Source organism: Falco rusticolus, chromosome 4 (genome assembly GCF_015220075.1).
Source record: "Falco rusticolus isolate bFalRus1 chromosome 4, bFalRus1.pri, whole genome shotgun sequence".
In the NCBI taxonomy this organism is placed as follows: Eukaryota; Metazoa; Chordata; class Aves; order Falconiformes; family Falconidae; genus Falco; species Falco rusticolus.
Genome location: NC_051190.1, coordinates 22,976,300 through 22,996,436, shown reverse-complemented (window position 1 = coordinate 22,996,436; position 20,137 = coordinate 22,976,300). Strand labels below are relative to the sequence as shown.

The following is a 20,137-nucleotide window of genomic DNA, read 5'->3' as shown; positions in this document are numbered from 1 at the left end:
ACAGATCTAAAAATACATCCAGAAGTAGAATATCTCTCCCAGCAATCAATGCTTTCCTGCTGCCCAGTTACTGAAAATGGGCTATTTGTCTTGCCAGGACCTTAGCCATGAAGTACTTTTCCATTCTTCCCCCCCCGCCCCCCAACCTGAAGATGAGTAAACCCCCCCCTCGCTTTTTTTTTTTTTTTAATGCTTATCACCAGGCAACTCAGTTAATAGCTTGCTTTCCCTCTCACCTGCCTACCCAGTCTTCTTGAAATTATATTTTCCAGTAAAGCAGAAAGCAACAGATACCAGCTTTTGCATTAATCTCATCTGGCAGCAGTAGAACTCGAGCGAAGTTACACAGCGTCACCCAGGGACACGGAGCCAAGCAGTGGCAAGTCAGGCCCGCGGGTCAGGATGCTGATCACTCCTTCCTATCAATAATGCTTACCCCCAGATTCTGAGCTGTTATTTCAGTTTTTCCTTTGCAATTAACTATTTAACTGAATCCCTTCGTACGCACTGAAGTCTTCCTCCCATCGGTTTCCCAAGTTCATCCTTCCCACCCTTTTTGACTAAACAGGAGAAGCTGCTCCACAGATAGCCTGTTTCATTTTAATAACATAGAGCAGTAAAACCAGAGAGGTACAGAAGGTCTAAATGAAGAACATGAGAGTGGTTTTCTCCCCTTTGATAGCAGCAGCAGCCGACAAAATGCACACTGCATATCCTTAAAAGCATTTAAGCTCAAGTCATCTGCTTGCATAATTTAAAATGAGGATAAAAATACAGAAATCCCTCTATGTGGTAATGCAGCAGCTGGAGTAATCCCTAAAAGATGTTCAACAGGTTGAAATTAGTAATAAAAAATAACAAAAATCAATCAGTATGCATAACAAACATGCCAAAATGAAGTAAATGGGACATCAGAGCCGGAGCGGCTGCAGTCACTGCCCGGCGCCGCGGCAGGGACGGTGGGGGTTCGGCAGCGCAGCACCCAGAGCACCCTGGCTGCTGGGTGGGTCGCCCCCCATGCCCCCGCTGCACACATCCTCTACTTCAGCAGACAAGCCAAGAACAGGACCAACAGTGATGCCACAAAAAAGGTAATTTTCCATCATTCTGTGACACACGACCTAAATTCTGAGCTGTAAAGCCATAAATAACCCTGACGGTGGTCAATGCCCACCCCCAGCTGTGCCGTTCTGGCACACGTCCTTAAAGCCAACTTGCAAACCCCAAATCAATGCTCAGTTGCATTGTTATACCTTCGCAGCAAACAAAACATGAAAGGAAATCAAAGCCTGTCCTCCTCCTGCCTGCAGTGGGAGAATAAGGCGAGACACACACTGACGGTGGCTGCGACGTACCTGGCTAGTGCCGCGGGGAGGGCAGCGCCGGGGGCAGCTCCGCCGCGCACGAGGCAGCCCCAGGCTGTGGAATTTGCTGGGTTTCAAATATTATTTCCTTATGCTGCATTCAATTCTTTCAATATGCAGAGTTAATTTGCTTTCTTTCTCTGTATATATTTGCATGTGCCTCGCTGAAGTGTTACCATGTCAACAAGAATAATTACGGTATGTGTAAATATATTTGTGTATCCTAAAATTTATATGCACACTCACAGACCCATACTTATACACACACAGCACCCCCCAAATCAGACATCGAAAGTTGCCTTTTTTTTTTTTTTTTGCTGTTGACATGGTAACACCGGCTAGATGAAAGTAACAGCGCTCTTTCAAAATGCTATTTAACATGATGCCTCTTCTCTGCAGAGCCATCATTTCAACAGTACACATGGCAGACACTTGCAAGCCTGAGCTGTGAGCTGCAGTCAGGTGGAGCCAATACATAAACTGGCACAACAGAGACCATCCATGCATTGCGCCGGGAGAGTTGATATAATTGGCTGTGCACAGCAAAGTCACGTCTCAGTAGTTTAAACTACCATAACATCCCTAAGAAATTACCCAAAAACTCTATTGCATTCTTCCCTCCAAGCTTAGTCTGTAAAAAAAAAATAAATAAAAAAAAATCACTTCCTCGAGTCTTGACAACTGACTTCTTCATTATAAGGCAGTTTTAATAATGCCATCCAGCCAGAGTGTGCTAGGGCATGAGATGGAGTGATATAATGACTGCTCTCTCCTTCCCTCTCTACAGCCGTCTTGCCTGAGGCTGCTAACCCAAAGTTTCAGCTTCTATGCCAACTGTGTGCATTAATCACACCAAACCACACGGCACAATCCAGAAGAGTACTCAGACTTGCATGCGAACAGATAACAAGGGTGATTTCTGAGGCTGGGGGACACGGTAACGTCACTGGGGCTGGCCTCAAGGCCATGGAGTCCCACACAGGAATGCCCACATCGCCCCAAGGATTTGCTGTTGGGATACCCTGCACCTTTTAGGGAAAGCAAAAGCGTTTTCCAATTTGGTTTAAACTTTTTGGGAGCAGAATACCCTCCAAGCACCCATTCCTCATCACCTCCATATGGCAGGGCTACCCCACCATTAGCTAAGCATCCCTTGGGATCCTGGCCAGCCTTAAGGACCATCAGGCAAGCACCCTTGGCCAGTTCCTGCCTTGGATCCTCTCATTTTTCTTACAGGCTGCAAGCACAGTACTCAGCACAGAAACTCAAGCCTCATCCCCAAGGAGTGGCACGCAGATCTTCTGAGAAGGTAACTACCCAGCAGCATCTCCCCCGGGTGCTGCGGTGAAAGTGAGTCCCCGGCGTCGCGCTGCCCGAGCACCAGGCACCAGCCAGGGCTGGGCTGCTGGCACAGGGCAGCAGGAGCTCAGCCAGAGCTGGCACCTCGCAGGGCACTTCCAGACCTGGAGGGTTCAGGAGACCTCCCTCGTCAGAGATGCGTTAGCAGAGATGAATAAGGCAGTCTAAGCATAAGGAAACTTTTAAATGGCTCTCAAGTTGCAAGATAATTTGTATTCCCCTCTCTTCATACCAACACATTAACCAAATACATTATTTCCATAATGAGGAGATGAACATCTGTGTGGCTTCCCAAAATTTCAAGTGGCAATACTCGAGACAAGTATTCTCTCTTTGGGGACTGACACATCAGCATTTTAAATAACTGCCAAAGCTAAAAACATAAGTTAAATTCTAAGGAGACGTTAAAAGAGAAAGTTCAGGTACATATATTTTTTGTTTTTTAAATAAAGCACACCAATTTAACTCCACAAAAGTTGCTGCAGTACTGTATTAAACTTCTTTCTTGGCCCTGTTTAAGTGAACTGCTTAATGCAAATTTTAATAGAGTACAAGACAAACATCTGAAGCAGCGTTACATAATTGAAAATTACTGTAAGACAGAGCCGGGTCTCCGAAGCAGTGCTCGGGCTCCCAAACCCCGTGGTGTGGTGGAGCGGCCCATAGCCCCTGCGGGCGAGATGCCATCTCCCTAGGCTGAAAGCCCACGCCACCAGCCAGGCGCAGGGACGTGCTCCCAGCTAACCTGCGTCCTTCTAGCCTTTGTCCAATAAATCCAGCAGATCCCCAGGAAAAAAAAGAAATCCAGAACCCCAACTTTGCAAAGAGGCTGTCCCACTGCTTAGTTTCTGATTTAAGCCATTGCTTACGGCAGCTGGAAAGCCTCAGAAGCCATTTCCAGCCCCAAACAGGGCACACTGACAAGTGCCCATCACCAGCCACCCCTGCGTGGGACGGGGCCAGCAGCCACTCAAACCTCCCACTCAGAAGCGGCCACCCCGCAGATTTTGTTTCATCCCAACCCAATGCCTCAGCTGGGCATGACTACCAACACACAAGAAATCCATCTTCAGCATCTTTTCTTCCACACGACTCTGATACTTTTCCTGTTGTCCTTGACTCCTGCACGCAGCAGTAGGCTGTAGCCGTCGTAAACCCACAAAATCCACAAGCCAAGGGATAAAGGCAGAGAACAACAGGCTCTTTCCATGCAAGTGCCTTTAGCAGCAAAGCCTATGTGGCAGCTCAGCACACCTCTGCTGAGGAACAGAAGGGATGTCAATAACATCCAGATGTCATTAGCAACTCCTTCCATTAGATCCTAAAATATTTTTCTTTGGAAATTCACGCTATGTGAAGTGGTAATCAAACTGAGAAACACAAAGAATAAACTTGAAAACAAAGATTCAAAGTATGTCCTCATTACAAGGCTACTTTCAACCAGTTAACCACCATGAGTATCCCAGAACAGAAATTGGAGAGAGAAATAGAAATAAAAGGTTAGTTTCACTTCAGAAATACCTGTGGGAGCTTACTGCGCCACAGGTGCTCAGGAACACGCCACACTGCAGAAAGCCAAGAACTGCACCTACTGTCCTCAGCACAGGGAAGTAAAAACGTGGGCACCATACCTGCTCGTGGAGAATATATGGAAGCCTAGGCACTACAGGTGGCTGTTATCAGTGTAATAGCAAAACAGTGACTCTAATTAGGCTTAATCATCATTCACAAGCAATTAGACCATTCTCTTTTCAGTAGTAATAATCAAATTGATGCCACTCACGTGCTTCATACTTACTTCCACAAATTGTAACACAATTACTTTTTGGAAGGTGAGATACATCAGGACCATGAGCCATTGCTGAACCACCAGCAGAGCTGAGAGAGCAGTACGAGAGGTTTTTTCTTCCCCCACTGCCTGTGTTTTTCTATAAGTGGAAACCTTCCATTTGCCTGGCCCTTTATTAAATAGCTTCCATGATTAATCACATTTTTAATTGTGTCATAACTTAGTTAAGAGGGAGGAAAGACTCCAAGTGCAATAAGCTTTGGTTGACTGCAGCTCAATGCCAGGTGTGTATGGGAGCTCTTGGCGCACTCCCCCATGCACATGCATGCGCCGTACACCCAGAGCTGTGGCTCCTGCCTGTTTTGCAGGGGAGGAGCAGCACAGGGGCAGCTCAGCCAGCAGCAGGACAGACACACAGCACCTGGGCTCGGGCTGCACCAATAGCCTCTGCTCCCCAAAACCCCCGTCACCCAAAGCCAATGGAATTTTTCTAGCAGAGAAATCGCCAATTAATTTGCCCCATCTCCCAGCAGACGTGGTGCTCAGCATTCCTGGCAAGCCCTCCTCCCCGCAGGCAGCAATGCTGCGCCATGCTTCTGGGGACGGATGCTCCCAAATGTGCTGCAAGCCGCTCAGCAACGGTACCCGAGGGGCTGGCCGAGCTGCTCCTTTCTGGAGGCAACATCAGACAGCAGGCTGGCAGGGAGCAGCAGACACAGAGGGCAAAGAGAAATCAGCTGAAGGCTCCTTCAAGGGGATTAGTAATCACTGGATTCTCAGACACAGAGCCTGTGCTTTCTCTCTAGCTCTTTTTCTTTCTTTCCCCTAATTTTAACAGTAGTTTGAGAGTGGGCAGAGGCAGTGTGACAACTTAACCAGAGGCTCTCCATCTTACAGCACCCCAAAGTAAGCGGGCGTTGCCCATGACCACATCCTTCACCCCCTTCCAGCCCCAGGCTCCGAGGTGGAGCAGCAGGCTGAGGCACACCACGGCATGCTGGTCGCATTACAGCTCTGCTAACGTGAACAAGTGAATCAATTTCCAGATGGACCATATCACATAATTGAAACAAAGACTGAACTACACTTTGAAGACGTATTACCATAAACTGCACAGAGGGGTATCTTGACTTGCAAACACATAGTTCTTCACCATCCTACAATTATATTTTAACTATGAGGCAAAAGGTTTGTGTTTATCTATTGTTACCAGGAGATCAAGATCATTGGTCTATTGACTCCTGCTTCATTTCTCTAAAGAGCTAGCGTATGTGATTACATGGAGGATTTTTTTTTTCCTATATTATTTTCCATTTCCTTTGCTGTCATGTAGTCAGTCAACAAAATGAAAACACATTCCCCAAGCAGATCTGCAAACCCAGCATGAGCAAAGTGGGCACTTTAGCATTCATTGTATCATCTTTAAGGAAATTATGTGTATTATTATGTGTATTATTTCCTAAACTATTACTTTCAAAAGTCTATAACCATTCAAGCATTAACAATGCAAACTAAAAGGAAAAAAAAACCAAACCACTCCAATCAAATAAACAAGTAAACTCCTTCAGATCTCTGCCCACTTACTAAAATTAGCACATTTATTTTTGTGTCTGAACCTGTCTTACCCAGTGGGGCTCAGCCTGTTTCAGAAACACACAATTCATGTGTGTGCACGCACGTGGAGCCCCAGCAATGGAGAAGCTGGAGCCCACAGAGATCCCCCCTGGGATGTTCCAGATCCCCGTGGTGAGAACTAGGACAGTAATCAATAGCTACTCATGCAGGAAAACACCAACACTAATAAACACATAATGCTCACAGTGAATTCATTCTAAATGTGTATTGCAGCCATATTAATTTGTGGCTTGCAAGCAGGGATGCCATGCTTGCATTTTACTTTAATAAAAGCCTCAACCTTTTTTATTTTCACTTTGCTTGAGAGATTATGAACTAGTATTTCTTTTCTGGCTTTCCAATAAAGAGAAAGAATAGGTAAGTCACAGAGGATTTCAGAGACTAATTTTAAGTGGCCTGGAGAGAGAATCTTTTTAGGTTGTGGTTACCGAGTCAGAAATACCATATGAAAAAAAAAATAATTCTTCTGAGAATTTAGGAACTCCTGCTTTCAATTTCTTTCAAAGACAGACAAAAAATAACCCCAAAGAGGAAGAGTAATATTAAACAAGTTAATACTTACCAGCATTTGTAAAGAGTAATGCAAGAGCTGATAAGATAAAGAAATGTATGAGATGTATGAATTCAAGCAGAGTGGAAATAAAGTTACTGTAAATATATTAGACTGAAAGTTATCTTGGTAGAGGATTTAATATACATGAATGAATTACATATGTGATTTAATAGACATTTCTGATAAAATACATGCAGTCTCTTGGAGAAGCAGAAGCGCTGAGCACTGAATGCACATACCTGCCCCCTCATCCTCCCGACAGCTGGGTGGGGAAGGGCAGGAACAGCACAGAAAGGGAAGGAGACCCCACAGATACCACAGCAAGCCCCCCAGGTGCCGTGAGCTCCAGCTGCCAGCGCAGGTTCAATGCAGCTCAGCTCTGCTTCGCTACCACACAGGAACCTGCCTCACCCCATGCCCCACACAAACCCCGTTGGAAGGTGTCAGCAGGGCAGTTGCTGATGGCATGGTGCTACAGGAGATGCTCCCAGCAGTGGGATCCATCTCGGCTTCTGCCTCTCCCTGAAAAAGCCACTTCTCCAGTGGGCTACACTGGTATTTAGTTAGCAGATGGCAGGTATATTAATGTTATTTTATTTTCTTGTTGAAAAAAAAAACCAAAACCCAAACTTGTAGAAAAGACAGAGAACCAAACCTTTTATTTCTTCCATCACCTTATGGCACAAGCAGATTGTATTTGTATTCTGTGTTTCACTGCCCCCAATTTCAGTGTCTGAAGCTTCCCAAAATAAAACACTGTAATAATTATAAAGGAAAACGGTCACTTAGTATCCATGGACCTAATCCCAAAGTCCTTACTCAGAGCTCTTTCTTGAGCCCAAATTCACCACAGACATGAACAAACATTGAGACCATTGGTTCTGCTCAAAGAAGCATCATTCCTCATTGCCTGTTTTGCAGCATCTATGGGCAGTCCACCAGGCACTGGACTGGAAATGCTACGTACTATATTAAACTCTTTCTGCTTTGCCAAAGCCGTATACCAGAGAGGAAAAATTATCTGTTTCATTAGGAACAATCTGTGGCTCTCAGCCCTCCTGCAGAACGGCATTTTTAAAAGGAGGTATTTGGGACCATTCATGACTATTTTTACCTAACCCAGGAACAGTTTACATCAGAAAGCTCCTGCAATTTCTGTTTGACATGAAAAAATACATGAAATATACATGGTAAAACAAACACTTCCAAGATACTTCCTGTGCATTAGACAAATGTCTTAACCTCTTAAACTATAATGTCAGAAATATCTGTAAAGATGCAACCTCATGCCAAGAGGAGAGGGGAGCTCCTCCCTCTCCCTCCCCATTCCCACAGAAGCAGCTCCAGCCACGCTGGCAGATGTAGGGTATGATGCTTCAGATGGGCTGCAGGAACACCTCACCACCACCCCTCCCTAATGCCCTTCTCCTGCACCTTTGTTTCATCAACAAAACCACCCGCACTCCCAGCTCAGTACTGGAACACACTCCCAGCTCTCTGCATCGGCCGGGGTGAGTTAAGGAGGCAAACGTAATGCCAGTGCTGTGCTTGGCACAGTATCAGTGCCAGCACTGCTCTAAGGGAGTGGGAGAAGGTGGTAAAATCTTTTCTTGACTTCTGTTTCTACGTTGAAACAGAATTCCAAACTAAAACATTTATACATATATATATAATTCTGCATGAGCCAGCTCTGGTTCAGTGGCTCAGAGGGGCTCACTCACACTGGGTCTGGTGAGGTCCCCTGAGCTCCAGCCCTTCCCAGATTCTGTTTTACTAACAAATGGAAAATTAATTCCTATGAACAAATGAGGCTTAAAAGTCTGCACAGAAGCAAAGACTAACAGCACTAGAAAACACTAGGATTTCCTAGTGTGTGTGTCTGTGTGTGCGTGGGAAACCATCACTTGCCTTCTTCATGTGCTTGCTGTGTGCTAGCCATGTGCTGCTGAGCTCCGCTCGCAAGGATGGGAAGTTTGGTTGCTGCCCTTGGCTCTGCTGCCTCGCAAAAACGCTGGAAAGCAGCATATGGCTGTCTGCTGTGTGGAGGAAGAAATGCTCCCCCGTGAAGCCTCTCTAATCACGGGTACCCGTCACCGCCTTCTGCGCAGAGCAAACCTGCAGAGGAAGGCTTGGAGGTTCCTACCAGATCACATGCAGATCAGGAGCTGGCACACCAAGATAGCAGCCTTTCTAAAAATAAAATTCTTCCTTTCTGGAGGGAAATACTGTGCCCAAATGTGTCCAACAGACAGCTCAGACAACTTCAGCATTAGATCACTGAGAGGAAAATTGTTCTTCAGAAGATTTAATTCAGGTTATCCCAAAACAAAGACCACTGATGATATATCCAGTGATCAATAGCTAAATATTACTCTGTGAATTCTTAGAGCACCAACCAATTTGTGTGTATATATGTGCGTATGCATCTCCTTCTCTCAAAACAACCACCCACACAGTCTCCAGTGTCCTGAAATAACAGTTGAATATGAACATCAAAGAGAAGATGCCAACATAAGCCCTGGGAGCAATATGCAAAGCACAGAAATACAGAGACACAGACATGTACTCACCGAATGAGTAACAGCTGGCTCGCGTCAGAGAAGCACCTCCAACCTGAGGAAGCTGAGTCTGTTGTGGGTTGGGCAAGCAGTTCATTTAATTTCAAGGGGGCAAAGAGAAAGCTCCCTGTATCTTTATTTTACAATGGTTCTTTATGGTCCAATTAGAGCTTTCTACCTAATTTCTTTGCTACGAAGCAGCAATGCCATTTGAAAAGGTACTGGTTCAAACCCCATCTGAAATAAAATTTCTTGCTAATGCCATTGTGGTTATGAGCTGTGTCTTGTACTGAGCAGTGGCAGATAACTCTCTTTAATACTCCAAAAAGATCACATCTTCAAAGTGTCTAAGAAACCCCAAAAGAACTCCCATAACTGAACACCACAAAACAGCCAGAAGTGTAACTTCAGCAAAATACTATGCTGCAGAGAAGGAGAAGTTTACATTTTGACTTGCAGTGGTATGTGTTTTTTCAAAACGTGCTGCCTCATGGGAGCTCAGGTCTGGAGTGCTATGGGGCACTGCCTTTGAGTCGGTGGCAGCACAGAGATTGCAGCTGAGCCTGTACTTCTCAGTGACTAACACTTACAGGCAATCTTGAACAAAAGGAACAAACCCAGAGGCCTCAATGCCTTCATTTAAAAGGAAAGTACAAAAACAACATTAATCTGAAACTTTACAAACATTGTGTTTCTTAGCTTCTCTATATCTGCATATTAAAAAATAATGCTACCCTTAAGCCACTCTCTCTTTGAACTTACTAAACCTCTCCCCAAAGCTTTCGCTTCAACCCTGGAATGCGAAGCACTGTGCTCCTACTGCAGTGCCACAGTGAACGTACAGTGTCTGCCTGCAGCCCGGCACAGCCCCGCCTGCCTGGACCCCCAGCACCACCATGTCCCCCTGAGCCCGGGTGTCACCGCGCGGCGGTATCTGAGCCAGCATTTCATTGCTCCGTGCTCTTCGTCGTGAAGCTTCAAACTGGCAGCCCACGGGAGAGCGCGGGGCAAGCAAGGCACGGAGCCCGGCTCGCCACGCAGCCCAGCTGACGCACGCTGGCTTTGGCAGCGCTCAGCCCAGCGCACCTGCTGCCCTCCTCGCACTGCCCTCCCGCAGCATGAGTCCCAACGGACACAGGCAAGAAGCGATGAGACTCAGCACTAACCCAGGAGGACTCAAAGCTAATCTTAACTCCCGGAGTGACTTTTTCAACGGGCTGGAATTGATATGCAACAAACTTTTCAAGGTTGCTAGTGTGCCTTGGATTCCCAGTAATCACGATATTAATTTAAATTCAATTCACAGCTTCGTTAGCCTTGGGAAAGAAACATTCCCAACAAGTTTGTGGGTAGAATGACTTGAAACACTGTGTGATTGGTACAGAAAAACAAAAAGGCAAGCTCTTCCTTCACGGCGCCTGGCCAGCCAACGGGTTCTCTATAAGGAATGTGCACTTTTTGACAAAACATACCAAAATAACAAACCTATCTTAACAGATGATACATTCCTGTATTTACTTAATAATATAAACACACAACACCCTAGTATTTTAATTCCAAAGCTGGTAAAGACAATTTACTCATGGGGGGGAAAAACTGCAAACAAACCTTTACATATATTGCCCTTCGTGCAAACTTTACTTGTAAGAGCGTCCAAACCAGAGTTGCTCTGCCAAGTTACTGACCCAAACGTGTATTTCCTGATTGGCGTCACTTGCAATTACACTATTTAAAACCCCAGAAACCAGGGCATGCCCCCCAGCTGCTGGGGCTGCTGGCAGTGCGGGGAAAGGAGGGCGACGGAGCTGGCCCCACTGCTCTCAGCCAGCCAGCCCGGAGGTGCCAAGCACCCACAGCCCCACCGATACCGGAGCCTTCCAGCAGTGCCGAAAGCAAAACAGGTCAGATGGGTGGTGGCAAGGAGAGGAGAGGAACAGTCAGGGGAGGTGATGGGAGGAATGAGTAAATCCGGGAGTGGCAGCCCATGATACTTCTGTCTTTTCCCTTAATGATGGGCATCCCCTCTGGCTTTTGATGTCTGTGGGCTCTGCTACAGTGAGGCTGCAGCGACCCCCCGGTCCTGACAGCCCCACAGCCCAGGATGAACCAACCCAACCCCCCAGCCACATCTTTCCATCTCACTCACTCTACCTAAAGGCACTCGCACTCCAAGGTCAGAGAAAAAGCTTGAGAACAACAGAGTGCAGTTAAAGTCTCTGAAAACGGCTATGAACAAACAAACAAACAAATCCAAACTCGACTATTTTACAAATCTTATTATGACAGGTAAGACACCCTTCCGTTCTGTTCAGGGAGGAGGTGGGTAAGTTCCACACAAAGCACATCTCTCCCAGTGAAACATCCTGGGGTAAATGCAGCCACAGCTGGATGCAGAACAGCTTGCCCATATTTATTAATGTTGGATAAAACTCAATACTGTCTCTAACAGAGGAAAATGAACTCCAAGCTCCTTTGCTTTGCTAGACTGGGGATGTGAAGGTAAAATATTTGAGAGTCACTAAACAGTGAGAGAGAATTGAATTTTATTATTTTCTTAAATAACCACTCTCACTGTTTTTTTCCTGGGTTTAACACTGCCCAAACAAATAAGAAGCAAATCAGCTGTTGTTGGATTTAAAACCAAAACATTAAAAACATGATTTACCATCTCTCTGGAAGACAAACAACTGAAAAATTTAAGGACAGTTATGTTGGTTTAGAGCACTTGCGATGCTTCTGGTGGTATTTTTTTGGAATTTTGTATTTTTTTTTAATAGCTAAGCACTTCCTTGTGCTGAATTTGAGCCATCCTTCAACCTCTTAGCTGAGAGCTTCATGAGATTACAAACCTCAGCCACATCCACAGCTTGCTGGAATTAAATCATTAATCTTAAATCCAGTTGAAACCCTGTTGGTTAGTCATCAAATTCTGAACTCAGACCATAAAGAATATATTCTTTTTTTCATTATCAGCAAAGCATTTTGCAACACCTTCAAAAATAATCAACATCATATATATGTATATATTAGCCTCTGTATTTCTCTTACAGCTGTTCCTCTCCTTGGTTTCATTTCACTGTGAGCTGGTGTCCGTGAAAACAGATCACATACAAGTAAGAAAGATAAGGAAGACTATTTTAGAAGGAAAAAAGTTGGAGGAAAAACTGGATATCTGAAATTGTTAAGTCAGTAGCATGGAAGCAAACAACGTGAACCACAGTGTAACAGCCCAATTCCAATATTTTTGTGCAGAAAAGAGACACAGAACAACAGAAAGCAAGATGTAAGTAGAGAATTGTTTATCTTTACAGCTGAGGTTAAGAGGAAAACAATTTCTAACACATCCCTGAATAGAGAGACATTTTCAATCCATGGAAATGATATATATTTAATTCTGAAACTTTGTAAGAGCTACTGGAGGCATTTGGACTCCTTAAAGATACGGCTGTGATTTTCAGTAATTACCGATCTCTGTTCTAGTTCTATCTCTAGGACTTTATGATCCATATTCCCCAAAAAGAAAGTGTTCAATATCTTCCACAGATCTCGTGAACCTCAGTGGTTAGGCTGACTGGGCAGATTACAAATTTACTACTACCTCTTGAAAATACTAGTTTTCACTACTTCATATGGGGGACTTAACAGACACTAACAGGTATTAGCAAGGGCTTACCAGGTATTAGTTCTTCCTGTGCCAAGCCTTGAGCGAGAGGTTGGAGCTTGGAGAGGATGCCCAGGGATGCCGCCCCAACTGTGATGCCTGGACACACTCTGGGCACCTCACCCAGCTCTGCATGGCACCAATGGCAAAAGCCTAAATCTTGGAGTGGCATAATAGGAATGTTTTTGCAGGAATAAAGCTGCTTATTTCCTCATTTCAGCTGTAACACTGCATTGGATAAAAATACATTGCTGGCCTGCCATGCAGCGAGCTGTAGCCACCTTGCAAAGGTCTAACCAACATCCTGACTGCTGCTGTTCTACCTGCCACGCCTGCTCTCTACTGCCACACTCCTGAAGGAGTTTAATGAGCCATTTTTAAATCAGAATAGACACTAGACACTGCTATAAGCAATTTTTAAATGTGCAGTGTGGATGTGGCTTAGACTAGAAGAAAAAATTTGGGGAAAAAAAAATGTGTGTGTGTGGGGAAGACTATCATTCTGAAACCCAAGACCATCTACCTGGCTCCATTCCCCAGACCTGAGTATCTTCTGGACATGGATTGTCTAACAGCTTTCCATATTGGATTCAGCAAGTACTGCACAAACCTGCTCCTAAAGGATCAGGCTTTTCCATCCCTCATGCCACAGATATTTTGTTATCACTAGCAGAAAGATCTGCTCTTCCTCCAGGGAAAGAATTTAGGAACTCCTGACTTTGAATCTGCCTGCTAGGGAGAACTTCAATTGATATTTGGACTAGTCATAATATCATCTTTAATCAGAGGGTCATCCAGCTAACATATATACATCTATATGGTGTAATAAAGACAGCTACCGCAGGCAGTTAAAACATGTAATTAGATTTGAGTAGAGTAGTGATAACAAGAGGAGGAAATACTCTCAAGTTTATTCAGTCTACTGAAACATGAAGAAGTAAAGTGGCAGTGGAATATTTAAAAGTCAGTTTGTGATTAAAAAGATTGGTGCAGAAGAAGTTCAGTTCCATCTACAAAGAAATAGGGTTGTGGCCCACCACCTGGGCTCCCCGGCCATCACCTGGGGAAGTCCGCAGCTGGAATGATAGACCAACCCACAAGAACCCAGGGAGTGTTTCCATATTTTGCTTCTTGCTGGTTTGGATGGTCTACAAAGCTTCTGGGACTTCAAATGAAAAACACGACAAATGAACAACTTCCTCTTAGACTGTCACTGCCTAAGGAAAAGACAACCACGTATGGTAATTCGCTAGTCTGAAGGCAAGTAGCTCAGTTGAACTGCAAGAAAAAAAACCCCACTGCTTTTATGAAGTCTCAACCTTTCTTTTCCTTTTTCCACTGCGCTTCCATTTTCCCTCTGGCACTTGAAATTTTGAGGACTTGTTAGGCTTGTCTCCACATCTCCCGTTTTTACCATGATCCTGCTAGCATCATTACTCTACAGCAGCCTGCTTTTGCTTGCCTGAAACCCTCCTGTAGCTCACACTTGCATCTCTTTGCAGCATTTCACCCTGCCCATGATCAGTGGGTCACTCCTGTTCTTCAACACCAAACTGATGTGGGAATCTCCCCCATATGCAACATTTATCTTTCTATTCAGGCGAATAAAGAACAACAAGGGTGTCTGGGGAATGAAAGCAGCAGTAGGTAAAATCCCACCAAGTGCATTTTGGAGAAGAAAGGGTTTTTTTGCAGGTTTTTTTCTACTGTGGTGTTGTTTTAACGAATGTCAAATCCATGCAGTCACAGATGTTCATCATTGCTATAGTATTATTGTAAAATGAATAAATAGTAATATAGCAATAATACACCCCATTCAAACTTTAATTAGAAAACACAGGTTCTGCCTGTTGTCTACACTGTCTAATTTTTCCCATCCTCCAGCACTAACACTTGCTCGATGGTTACATTACACCTCTTCACAAAAACGTTACAAGGATGTACTGCGAGTAAAAGGCTATTCAAACTAAGGCATACGACCACAAACTCTTACACACATAAGCACAGGTCCTTGCAGTTCTGCAATGCAACACAGTGTGCTTGTTCCTCTGAGCATACGCTGAGTCTCAGGACTGGGCTCATGTTTTAATAATCCTCTCTAAGCATGTGGACATGCCATCACCTGTTTTTGGAAGAGTTGCAAGCAACAATAACCAGAATACAATATTCTGCTGCCCTAGTTACTCTAAACCCACCCATCCCTCCCCCCCCAAAAAAAAAAACCCAAAACCCACAACAAAACATATATTCTGCCTTTTTTTTTTTTTTTTTTTCCCACTGAAAAGCTCACAAAGCCTTTCAACTTAGGTGATACTTGGTTAAGTTGGCTATGGAGCATGTTCCAAACACAACTTTTCATGAAGCGATTACTATTTAAGCGTGCACTTCCTCTGGCTCACAGTCTATTGCAATTATGCAAATAAGATGCAACTTTATCCTTTCAGCATAATTACATCAAACACAATTGGGCTATATTAAGACTGACTTAAGATGAATTAATTCAGTTCATGTAATGATTTCCTAAATCACCCCATGGGACTATGGCAAAGAAAATTCTGTCCCAAGAGTGACATCAAGTATTGAGACAAATAACTGCGTATCTGGGGGCTGATTCTCCAAGAAACCGAGCGCTTAGGACTCTCTCTGGAGTAGGAGGCTGCTGGGATATTCCCCCTGTTACCAAAAATAGGAACTTCGAATGGTACGTATGTAGACAGGCATAAACACACCAGCACATCTGCACTTCACATCTGTATGTTGAATTGAGGAGTCGTGGCTGGGGGAGAAAAGCTCTCTGAAAAATGCCGTTTTCTACATAATGACCCTTCCAGTTTATGATCTACGTGACCAACAGCTTTACAGACATAAAAAAAATCTGATAATCCAGAGTGTACCATATACACTTGAACATGCAGGCACATTCATTTTCAATGTAATATAACATTTTGTGGCTTATTAGCCTAACATTTTTCCCCGAAGCATGAGAAGAGGCTAGCAGTACCACGTACTTCAGGTTAAGGTATAGGGCTGCAGTGCTCTCTTTCCTCTGAAGTTTTTTAGGAATCTTCTAATGGATTATAAATGCTATTTAACACAGTGATCAAAGGAAAAGGAATAATAATTTAAAAAAAGCCCAAACCCAACCAAGATGCTCTTGAGGAGTAAAAATAAGGGTAACCCCCTCATTCATGACTAATTAAGAAGCTTGCAGCAGTCCAGCAGGAATTAAGCTGGTGCGTAACTGCTGCCTTGACCTGGCCCCCGTAAGCCGCAGGGCAGGGGCTGCAGGGCTGCAGCCCACCACACAGAAAGGAGACTGCTAGGCTGGGGTGCTGCTCAAGACATGGTCCTTCAGGGCAAACTGCGCTCCATTCTGTTAATTTAGTTTGTTTCCATCAATTTACAGGGGGAAATCAAGGCTTCTCATGTCATTTATTTTATGTCTTCATCTAAAGAAATGCATTACTAAATTTTAGGAAGCAGATGTTCCTTGCTGGATGATGAAAGAATGACATTAAAATGCTTATTTCCAGTTCTCTTGGATTCATAGCCAAATGAAATTACTACAACAACAGAAAGAAAAACAAAACAACATACAGCAGTCCAAATGCAAGACAGGCAGACGATCCATATGGATAACAGCCTCGCTAAGGAAAGAAATGCTAATACCTAAGGATTACTTAGCTCTGTAAGTAACAGATTTCAGTGGATGTTTCTTAGTGGATGAAACAGAAATGGAATCAGTCTGAAAGGGGAAATGTTGAGTTCTGGAAAACTGCTTCAGGAGAATGGGAATTGGCTCTGCACTCTTAACCATCCCTTTACTCTTCTTCCTAACAGGACTAAGCAGATGGCAGATACAGATGGCAATTAGGGATGGATGAACAGGATCAAAAAAGGTAAGAACCAGCGTGAACCTTTCTGAGCGGTCACAGAGCAGCCAGGAAACATTTGCTATTGACAGTGCAACTGCTATTCTGGGACGCTTTGCTCTGCCTCCCCTTTTCACACCAAGTACAGTACCCACTTCTGGCTGAGTGTTTTTCCCTTTCTGGAAAGCAACCTGGAACTCATGGACCTCAAAATATCTGTCTGCTGTATGGCAGCCATTCCTGAAGGAGGAACACAATTATATATACAGGCAAAATGAAATTTAAGCATCACGAACAAGTAGTCATGCAATCTGCATGACTACAAGTGCAAAATGCAACCAGCCAACTTTTAGACATTAGTCTAATGTGTTCACTGAACGAGGAGGTATTTGTGGGCTCAGCGGACAGGGTTTTTTTCAGATACACTAAATACACTGATATTTGTAACCGTTATTTAACTGACTGTCTGTACCTGAACCCTTCCACTCTGTTATCATCACTTATTCTGTCCAAAAGCAAACCTCATGTTTCCCATTATGTGCAATGTGCCTAATGTGTAATATAGAAGGAAAATATATTTAAACAAACAAATTCGGAAAGTTTTTGTTTCTGGATACTGTTGGCAGACTTTTTGTTTCTGCGTCAGAAACCCTCAGGGATCAAAACAGACAGTATGGAAAGATGACTAAAATACCCTGGTTTTCAGAAACAAAACACTCCACTGTCTATCAACTTCACGTATTTATGGAGAAATAACATGTGAAAATGCCTCCAGGGTTTAAAAAATGTAAAAGGATGAGGCATATCATATACCTGAGAAGAATAACTAATGCAGCGGTAGTGCAGACAGTTGCAATGAACACAAATGTTGGTTTTGCAGTGAGTGAAGCTAGCAGGACTTATTTTAATGTGGGCAACACGTTCAGGGACTCTTTGGAGACCCTGCCTGACACAATGCCATGAGCCAGCCGAGGAGTTTGTGTTCTTTACTCAGTGCCTTCCTTATAAAGAACTTTTTGTATTAAAGAGAACATGGACTCTAACTGACAAATTTGGTTTGCCCAGAGGAAGCCACATAGATAGTTAGAATCTATAGAGACAAAGGGGATAACAAATTGAGGAGAGATCAGACAACAAACACTTCAGAACACAAAGACATGTTGAGAAACAAAGAAATTATGTAAAAAAAGTTTCCCATAATCTTTATATACACATTCGTATGTACAAGCACGTATATTTGCGAAGCACACAAGCAATACATATAAACAAATATCATGCTTGATCCGAATGAAACAAAAGTTAAGCTAAGTTTAAATGGAAAGTGCTGATCTAAAAAATATTTTTTCCTTCTTCAGTAGAAAAGTTATCCACTGCTTCAGGGAGGATACATAAAATGCAAAAGATTTTCTCTTCCTATGTATATACATAATATGTTAAAATCATTTTGGTTTACTTTCTTTTAAGTGATAAAGGCCCTGTCATACCACTACAGCTTAATATAAGCTCTGAAATCATGCTTTAAATAAATAACTGCTGGTAGTTTCTCAGCTGTGGAAATAATGTATAGTTTTCAGATGAGGAACACAGACATTTAGGAAAATTTCCAGAGATGAAGACTTAATGTACTTTATAGTCTTTCAATCATACCACGTCTGTACGCATTTATCCACAAAACACACAGGAGAAAAGTTTTTTTGGTACCACCAGTGTTCCAGGAAGCAGGAGGGAGACCTTACCCTCTATGGTGGCTCGCTTGGGCAGGATGGTGATGGCTCCCTCTGCGACGTCCTCCTGCTGCAGGAGCGGGCTCACCTTGGAGCCCCATGTGTCCGAGCCCACCCATAGGAAATGGCCAACCTGGTCTGCCCTCTTAGCGGCTGCAAGGATTTGCCTGCAGAAAAGATAGTTTTGTTCACAAATTAATATCACTTGAACATATAACTGCTTGGGGAAAATGGCGTACTGCAACTGCAGAATGAGCAGAAATTACTGTAACCAGCATGGCTCAGGAATTTCACAACACACTGTGTCACAATCCATGCAGCACAGGGGACTCTCTCTTAGTTCACCGCATGTCCTAAGACTGACATACTGATTCCACTCAAATGTGTATCTTTGCCATTGACTTTACTGCAACTTTATCCTAACTTCCTTGTGTCTTGTTTTGTAGAACTGAGCCTCTCAGCCACTGACAGTGCCATCACAATGTTAAGCTAATTTAAAATTCTGGAAAAAGAATATAGAAGACAGGCAACTGAGAAATGAAGGTCACACTTCTAAAATATTCTTTATATTATTTTATGAGCGAGGTGTATGTGGTTAAACCTTGAGCACCTTATGTGGTTTAACCTTGAGCATCCGAGTGATTTGATGACCAGCAACCATCATTTGCCATAAAACAGACTCTGACTTAGTGAATAATACATAGTAGTACAAGCTTGGAGAGAGGGGCACCTTCTGAATGCCTCTTTCAGTGGTAAGATCAGACTTGTCATCCATTGCGTGAGTGACACTATGCCAGGAAAAGCTTCCAGACCTTCATCAACAACATTCCTGTCTGTCCATCCCCCCCCCCCCCTTCCCCCCGCGATGTATGGTCTGGGGCACCATGTCAGCCAGGGCAGCAACAGCAGCACCTCCCTGCCTGGTGCCACCCTCCACAGTGCTCTTACCAACAGACATTTCCACTTCATTATTCATATTCTTATTTGCTTTCTCTTTTCTGCACAGCTATCAAGCACAAATGAATCAATTCCCTCAGTCATCCTTACTTTATGTCCTCATCATTGGCAAAAATAACGATGGCCCTGGCATTGGGAGTTTCTAGGAGCTGCTTGATAATTTTATCAAAGTCGATGGTCTTGTCTTTGCGATCCTGGGGGATTTTCAGGGACTGAGCAATGCAGAGCCCACCTGTTTAAGAAAGAAGAAAGAAGAAAAGGACTATGTCAGAGGAGAGCACAAAAAAGTCACTGGGAAATACACGTGGCTGGAAGGGGAGCCTGGCAGGAAGAGAAACTCTCCAACCGCATCACTGCCCTTATGGAGCATTTAATCTTCACGTCATCCTTCCTGAGGGATTCGTACCATTTTGGGTTCTGCAGAGAGCACTCGCTGCGCTACACACAGCCTGCATGACTGGGTAGGTTCACAGATTAAACAGATGGGCAAAACCAATATCATAGAAAAGTGAAATAAACAATTAAACCAGTCAGTAGAGGGATTAAAAAAACCCCACAAACCCAACAAACAGACAACAACCTGAACAAGCTTAAACTAATTGTGAAAAAACAGCAGGCTAAAAGGCATGTGACGTTGACAATGTATTAAGCAAACTTTATCTTGG

At 43.8% G+C, this 20,137-nt stretch overlaps 1 protein-coding gene across 3 annotated transcripts in view; it reads right to left on the bottom strand.

The window, feature by feature from the left end:
• The window catches only part of GRM7 (glutamate metabotropic receptor 7), a 304,155-nt gene that overhangs the window by 123,412 nt on the left and 160,606 nt on the right, over positions 1 to 20,137 (bottom strand). For all 3 annotated transcript variants that reach the window (XM_037387351.1, XM_037387352.1, XM_037387353.1), the window contains exons 3-4: positions 19,563 to 19,704; positions 18,528 to 18,682 (exon numbers count right to left, since the gene is read on the bottom strand). In XM_037387351.1, the coding sequence (XP_037243248.1) occupies positions 18,528 to 18,682; positions 19,563 to 19,704 (297 nt within the window). The remainder of the gene's footprint in view (positions 1 to 18,527; positions 18,683 to 19,562; positions 19,705 to 20,137) is intronic.